The sequence below is a fragment of the Lolium rigidum genome, chromosome 6 (genome assembly GCF_022539505.1).
Source record: "Lolium rigidum isolate FL_2022 chromosome 6, APGP_CSIRO_Lrig_0.1, whole genome shotgun sequence".
NCBI classification, from domain to species: Eukaryota; Viridiplantae; Streptophyta; class Magnoliopsida; order Poales; family Poaceae; genus Lolium; species Lolium rigidum.
Genome location: NC_061513.1, coordinates 18,940,558 through 18,948,201, shown reverse-complemented (window position 1 = coordinate 18,948,201; position 7,644 = coordinate 18,940,558). Strand labels below are relative to the sequence as shown.

The 7,644-nt window shown below is 43.1% G+C and overlaps 1 protein-coding gene across 1 annotated transcript; it reads left to right on the top strand.

Moving 5' to 3' along the window:
• The first annotated feature begins 595 nt into the window (after positions 1-595).
• Positions 596-2,843, top strand: LOC124661030 (cytochrome P450 72A15-like). Its single transcript, XM_047198892.1, has 4 exons — positions 596-1,046; positions 1,175-1,419; positions 1,809-2,193; positions 2,277-2,843. The coding sequence occupies exons 1-4, from the start codon at positions 792-794 to the stop codon at positions 2,709-2,711; spliced, it is 1,320 nt and encodes a 439-aa protein (XP_047054848.1). The 5' UTR covers positions 596-791; the 3' UTR covers positions 2,712-2,843.
• Positions 2,844-7,644: the final 4,801 nt, after the last annotated feature.

Below are 7,644 nucleotides of genomic sequence, written 5' to 3'. Positions count from 1 at the left end.
CTGAAAGGCCACTTAGTTTACCACTACCGCACAAAATAATTTGATTATATATTTTTGTACGGAACAGAACCAAATTGTTTTTTATAAAAGAAATATATTAATATCACGAAAATACCAATTACACTGAGCTTCTACATCAAGTTGTTTGTTTTGCCCTTGGTCTCCAGTGTGCATGGACTGGCTCTGAGGTCACACAAACTGCAACGAAGCAACCATAAAACAGCAAGCACATGGTAGGGAGCCATCCTCCTGCGTTGCACCTTGAGTTTGACCAGTCAGATCATAAGCCGAGTTTCTTGTCTTCCAAGTTCCTTGGGAACGAGGCATTGACTGTGTGGTGAGGTTGATCGACATATCCACATACCATTAAACAAATGATCAGTGGAGACTACACTGTCCTGGTGTCACTACTATATATTCAGAGTTGTGACCCCAAACATTACCAAACCAGTCCAAGTGCACATCACTGTCTTCTATCCTCTCTTCTTGCTCCCACTTTTCTGCGGAGAAATGATTCTTGAATCGCTACTGGGTTCAGCTTCTGTGCCATACTGCCATGGACCTTCCTGATATGCAGCCTCTTTGGCTCGGTGCTTCTGTGGCCAACCATCCGACTGCTAGATTAGCTGTGGTGGCAGCCAAGGCGGCTCGAGCGGGCTCTTCGTGCCCAGGGTCTCCGCGGCACGTCGTACCGTTTCCTCATCGGTGATGCCAACGACTACGCCCGGCAAAACAGGGAGGTGTGGTCAAGACCTCTGCCGCTGCGCTGCCACGACATCGGCGCCCACGTCATGCCTTTCCTCTATAACAACGTCGAGGAGCACGGCAAGCCGTGCATCTCTTGGTTCGGTCCGATTCCTAAGGTGACCATCACCGATCCTCACCTTGTCAGGGAGGTGATGTCCAACAAGTTTGGGCACATCGAGAAGCTCAAGTTCCCAACTCTATCCAAGCTCCTCGCCGAAGGCGTAGGGAGCTACGAGGGGGAGAAATGGGTCAAGCACAGAAGGATACTCAACCCTGCGTTCCATGTCGAGAAACTCAAGGTATGGCTGCTGTTAATTGTTCCGCATTATTTACCATATGTTTGTGCAATTACTTTACATCTACTTTTCATACGTTTGTGAATTAACCATCATCTGTCGTGACGAGAGTAATCTTGCTTAATTTACAGCTCATGCTGCCAGCGTTTTCTGCATGCTGTGGAGAGCTTGTTGGCAGATGGAGTCAATCCCTTGGTCCCGAGGGCTCGTGGGAAGTGGATGTCTCCTCAGAGCTCCAGAACCTCACCGGGGATGTCATCTCACAAACCGCATTCGGTAGCAGTTATCTGGAAGGAAGAAGGATTTCTCAACTGCAGTCCGAGCAGATGGGGAGATTCATGGCAGCCATTCACAAGATTATGATACCCGGTTACACGTCAGTTACCACTTTTTTCAAAAAAACTTTATATGTGACTTAGTTCTTGGTACTAACTGAAGCTCACTAGAACTCACTCCCCCTTTTCACTTGAACTTACTAGTCCTGTTCAGTAGACAGTACCCTTAGGCTCCAATTGACATTGCAGGGGCAATCTCATTTGGTTTAATTTCTCTTCAATATCATGGAATGAAATATGATACTGTAATCATTCAGTACTAAAATTAACACAGTTTTAATCAAAATTTACTAAGGGCACCTCCAATAATGGCAGTATTATCCTTTTATTCACCACCTTGTTTTCTCGGAATCTTCATTAAAAGTAAGCCTTCGTTACTCTGTCTGTATGTACTATTGTACTGACACTGTGACGGGTATGTCATTTCCAGGTACTTTCCTACCAAAAATAACCGAAGGATGCATCAAATTAATAACGAGATTGAGAACATTCTACGAGGTCTAATTTCTAATAGGATGCAAGCTATACAGGAAGGAGAAAACACGAAAGATGACTTACTCGGCCTATTACTGCAGTCAAACATGACAACCATAGATGCAAATGGTAAATCCATCCTAGGAATGTCAGAAGCAGAAGTCATGGAGGAGTGCAAGTTGTTCTATTTTGCAGGAATGGAGACTACATCAGTACTCCTTACATGGACAATTATTGTACTTAGCATGCACCCCGAGTGGCAGGACCGTGCAAGGGAAGAGGTTCTTGGCCTATTTGGAAAGCATAAACTTGAGTATGAGGGTGTTAATCGACTCAAAATTGTAAGTACCAGCTGGAAATTGTTTAGTTTGTTGTCATGACATTTACATAGAGGTGCACTATCTTATTAATATGTGTTATGCAGGTGACAATGATTCTATACGAGGTTCTTCGTTTGTACACACCAGCTACTGCTTTCACCCGAAAGACATACAAGGAGATTGAGATCGGAGGCATCACGTACCCAGCTGGAGTGGTCTTTGAGATGCCCGTGTTGTTCATCCACCATGACCCGGACATCTGGGGAAACGACGTGCACCAATTCAGACCAGATAGGTTTGCGGACGGGATCTCCAAGGCTTCCAAGGAGCCCGCCGGTGCGTTTTTCCCATTTGGCTGGGGGCCACGTATCTGTATTGGTCAGAACTTTGCGTTGCTTGAGGCCAAGATGGCCTTGTGCATGATCCTTCAACGCTTTGAGTTTGAACTCGCGTCCTCGTATACCCATGCACCACATACTGTTATGATGATGCGTCCAATGCATGGTGCTCAAATTAAACTCCGGGCTATCTCTTCGTAGTGTTATATATGTATGGCATTCGCTGCCTATATTATAGTATAGCCTTTGCATTGGCCATGTAATATGATTTTAGTTACATCCTGCTTTTGATAACAAAGTACAACATAAATTGTGCTCCCGTGAGGAACCCAACTTTTCTAGTCTTTGTCCAACCGTTGCCACTGTCATGCTCTTGTTTTGTTAGATTCACAGGGATTTTAACTCGGTTTCAATTTCAGAAACAAAACCATAGAGTTCATACAGAAAGTAAAGCTCCATACTAGAAGTCCCAGCAGCCGAGCTTCGTCGAAACAGGTTTCCAAGCACTATCAAAAGTGACATAAAAACCCTATCACATCGCTACATGAACACAGGGATCGAAACCACTTCCAAAGCTAACATGCATGCAAAAACCTAAAACTTAATTATCAGTGCTAAGAACTCGGAAACACTAGATCACCCGAACTTCTTCCCGAAACCCCAGAGCTTTAGTGTAGAGTCTGTTTTCTGCATGACCATCGCCTGAGAGACAACCCCTCACATCACCACATGAATTGAATCACTCTCCTCCGGATAATCAGTCAGATACGCCAGGGAGCTGATCCTTCTGCAAATGACATCCAGGTAGAAAGCCACCCAAAGTCAGTGCACTTTAACTTCTGTCATCCAGGGTCTTGAGTATGATCATCAATTTTTCCAAGAACTGGCCAAAATAATCCTCCCTCTAAATCTTTCGTAAGAACTTTCCAATTCCTCAGGTGCGCCATAGTCAGGCTCCGCACGTGTATCATGTTTATCCAAGATACTTTTTGAAAAAAAAACTAAATTATTCCTATGGTTCCACACACATGGACTCACACACACAGGATGGCAGAAGTAACTACATTGAAGTGCATAAATCTTTAGTTGCCATTTAGAAGCAATAGATTCAAAGTTAGTGATACCAATATCAAAAACCTCAAACACATCCTCCCAAAGGATTCTGGCCACTATGCACTCAAAGAAAAGAGTCTTGGCAGATTCAATTTTGCAAAGTTCGCATTCTAGAGGTTTGGGCACTGTCCTTTTTCTCAAGTTATCGCCAGACATAATTTTTTTGTGAGTAAATCCATCAGAAAAATTTGAATCCTAGAGGGGTTTCTAGATCCTAGACCGAAGGGAGGTAAATCAGTTTATACCTAGAAAGTTAACCAAACAATACATGGACTTGCAAGAGTAAACCCAATTAGTCTCATAATGCTAGATAAGTTCATCATCATCCCCAGAAACATTAATCGACCTAGCTATTTCAACCAACTCCATCCATTGTACCATCATGGGTATGGCAAAAGTTCTTTGAAAGTGCAATTTTTTTTTGTCCCAATCCCGAACTTTATCTATGGTTTTGATCTGTTTATTACACACAAAATACAACTACCAAAATTGAGTAGCTAAAGTATAAAAACCAACTAAATATCCTCGAGAGTTTTATAGATCTACCTTTACCTACAATCCACTTATAAGCTACTCTGATTTCCTTAGCTGCCCACATCACACCCTTCCAAAAAGTAGGACTGGCATCATGACAATAAAATATATCCTTCTATGTTATATTTTGCTTCTATAATTTTCTTCCACATAGTACCCTCCCCTTGAATATATCTTTTTACCACGGATAAATCAAACATATATTAATATCTCACAGATTTGGTATACCCAGCCAAAGACAATAACTTGCCTTTCCAGCTAGACATATTCTACTAAAAAGACTATTAACTAGAGCGTGAAGATCCTAGCTCTCTACTCTATCTATCATATTATGGAGGTAGACCTAGATACTTAAGGGAAATCTACCAGCTACACATTACAAAATTTATTTTAAAAGGAGGCCCTCAATTTCCATGTTAATAGGAATCACCTCACTTTTATGGTAATTAATTTTCGTCTGGTACAACTATTTAAAATAGATCAAGATCCTTAACAACTATCCTAGTGTCATTTTCTAGGAATAGCAGGGTATCATATGCATATTGTAAACTAACAACCATGCCAGGAATAAATCTAGGACATCAAGGAAAAATGCTTTTTGGAGCAAAAGTCTAGCGTATGATTGTTGTATGTGCGAAGGTGAAGCCAACATGCACAAACAAATGCCTTGCGAAACGTGTAGTAAGGAACTTTCTGAAAAAGAACCACAATTTTTTTATATTGTGGACATGACTGGGAAGCCTATTAATTGAAAAATACACCGTAAAGAAAGTATCACTCAAAAGCGAGAAGGCGTAGATGCAGAGGCGAGTAGAGTGAGGTATGGTTCAACTAAATGACAGTGCTTACGCTCAGCATAATGTGAACAAGACACATGATGCAATATGCCAAGCTTCAGAAAGGAAATGTTGGCATTGCTATACTCACCCTTGTGGTGACCCAACACACCAAAACATGTTGAGTGTGCAAGTCGTTGGCATAATACTCATGGAACTCCATCTCACGAATATTACACCCAATAGAGTGGTATAACGGAAACATCGCAGGTCCAAATTCTCATATATTCATGGCACAAGAGTAAAAAAGATTTGAGATCCTCCTCGGTTCATTGAGGATTCAAAAAAATCCAAATTCAAATTACCTGGCTATATGATCAATGCCACAATTAAGCTTGGTAGCATCAACAACTTAATTCAGTAGGATTCTATGCTTCTTGGCTCATCGATCTAACTTATTCTAGCCTAACTAAATTTCAACTTGTTCCTCTTCGTTTTCCACTATGTAAACTTTATCGTAGTATACTCCTTCGGTTTATCCGAAAAATATCTAGTTCCTCGTATTATACTTCCTCTCCTTCGAGTTTGTCGGTGGTTTCCTATTTAGTCTTCTCATACTCTAAGCAAAATATTAAGAATGTATCTAATGAGTACGAGCATACTCAAAAAAAAACCTAATAGGTGGTTGCCTGATGCACTAACTGAAGTTGTGGATTGGTGATCTAGACATATGCAAGTCTTCAAAAATAGTTTCTTAGAAAAGGTAAGTTTTATCCAGAAAAACTATGAACCTTGGTCTTTAACGGTTGCTAGAACTTCGTAGAGTTCATTTCCACACTGCGATCATAGTTCTTTTCCTAAGAAAAGGGAGTAACATGTCATGTTTTGTACACTCTCGATATGGGCGCTACTTTTTCCACAAACGTCTTAAGACTTGGTGCTCAAGCGGGAGTATGTCCTCGTTTATACTTTCTTAGGTATGAAGCACTACTAAAAGACAAGCCAATCATTGTCCTTCTCCACAATCCAACATTCCACCCTTTGTAACGAGGTTCGGTCACGAGACCTGCGCTCAATTATCCTCTCTTCAATGATACTAAAGTTGTCATTCTTCAACACATAATGAGAACGTTATGTGCTCCCACCCACTGATTCCACTACAAAATACAACCAAACTAATTATCCGAGAATATACAAAAGGAAGAATATACAGTGGACTTTTCGGTCCCATTCTGGGGCATGTGGTTAGCGTTGTCTATAAAACAATTAGAATGACTGACTATAGGTATTGTTTAATCCAAAAAAAAAATTGCCAGTTGATACGTCCAAAACGTATCTACTTTCCCGAACAGTTTTGCTATTGTTTTGCCTCTAATTTGTGTATTTTGGATGCAACTAACACGGACTAACGCTGTTTTCAGCAGAAATGTTCTGGTGTCTCGTTTTTGTGCAGAAATCCAACTTTCAGGAAAAACCTCGGGATTTTGACGAAGGCCCTATTTTCCCGGAATGCGACGGAGCCAGAAGGACAAATCAAGTGGAGGCCCGAGGGCCCCACACCATAAGGCGGCGCGGCCTAGGGGGGGCCCGCGCGGCCCTATGGTGTGGCCCCCTCGGCCGGCCTCCGACGCCTTCCTTCGGACTATATATTGCCTTCGACCTAAAAACGCACGAGAAAGAAGTCGAAGTCGCCAGAAACCCTCCAGAACGCCGCCACATCGCGAAACTCCGTCGCGGGGAGCCGAGAGTCTCCGTTCTGGCACTCCGCCGGGACGGGGAATTGGAGGAGATCATCGCCATCATCACCGCCAAAGCCTCTCCATCGACCAGCCATGCTTCCCCCATCCATGTGTGAGTAATTCCCCCGCTGTAGGCTGAAGGGGATGGTAGGGATTGGATGAGATTGATCATGTAATAGTGTAAGATTGTTAGGGCATAGTGCCTAGTGTCAGTAATTGGTACTTTGATGATATTGTTGCAACTTGTTATGCTTAATGCTTGTCACTAGGGCCCGAGTGCCATGATCTCAGATCTGAACATGTTATTGTTTCATCATGATATTCATTGTTTATGGTCTTACTCGCAAGTTGTATACACATGTCGCTGTCCGGAACCAATGGCCCCGAAGTGACGAAATCGGGACAACCGGAGGGGATGGTAGTGACGTGAGGATCACATGTGTTCACGGAGTGTTAATGCTTTGCTCCGGTACTCTATTAAAAGGAGTACCTTAATATCCGATAGTTTCCCTTGAGGCCCGGCTGCCACCGGCTGGTAGGACAAAAGATGTTGTGCAAGTTTCTCATTGCGAGCACGTACGACTATAATTGGAACACATGCCTATTGATTGCTTTGTACTTGGACACCGTTTTATTATTATCTGCAAATGCCCTGCTATGATTGTTACATGAGTTTCTCTCATCCATGTAACGCCCGTCATCCGTCCCCGTGCCTACAGTATTTTAATCCTGCTGTTTACTAAAATCACTACTGCTGTCTTTGTTACTCTGCTGCTGTTATTTTACTACTGCTACTTGTTGCGGTCAGAAACCCACCGGCGAGCAGCGACGGGCAACACGGTAGAGCCGGGAGGCTCCCAGGACTGCGGCTGGCCCTGGTCCCTCCGAGCGACGGCCCGCAAAGACTCGGCACGCACGTCCGATGCTGATGCAAGGGCGTGCCACCCGACCTATACCGATCGGGGAAGGTGT

Coding starts and splice junctions, on each gene's coding strand:
- LOC124661030 (XM_047198892.1), top strand. CDS start 792: ATGCCTTTCCTCTATAACAACGTCGAGGAGCACGGCAAGCCGTGCATC. Junction 1,420..1,808: donor ATTATGATACCCGGTTACAC/GTCAGTTACCAC, acceptor TGTCATTTCCAG/GTACTTTCCTACCAAAAATA. Junction 2,194..2,276: donor GTGTTAATCGACTCAAAATT/GTAAGTACCAGC, acceptor TGTGTTATGCAG/GTGACAATGATTCTATACGA.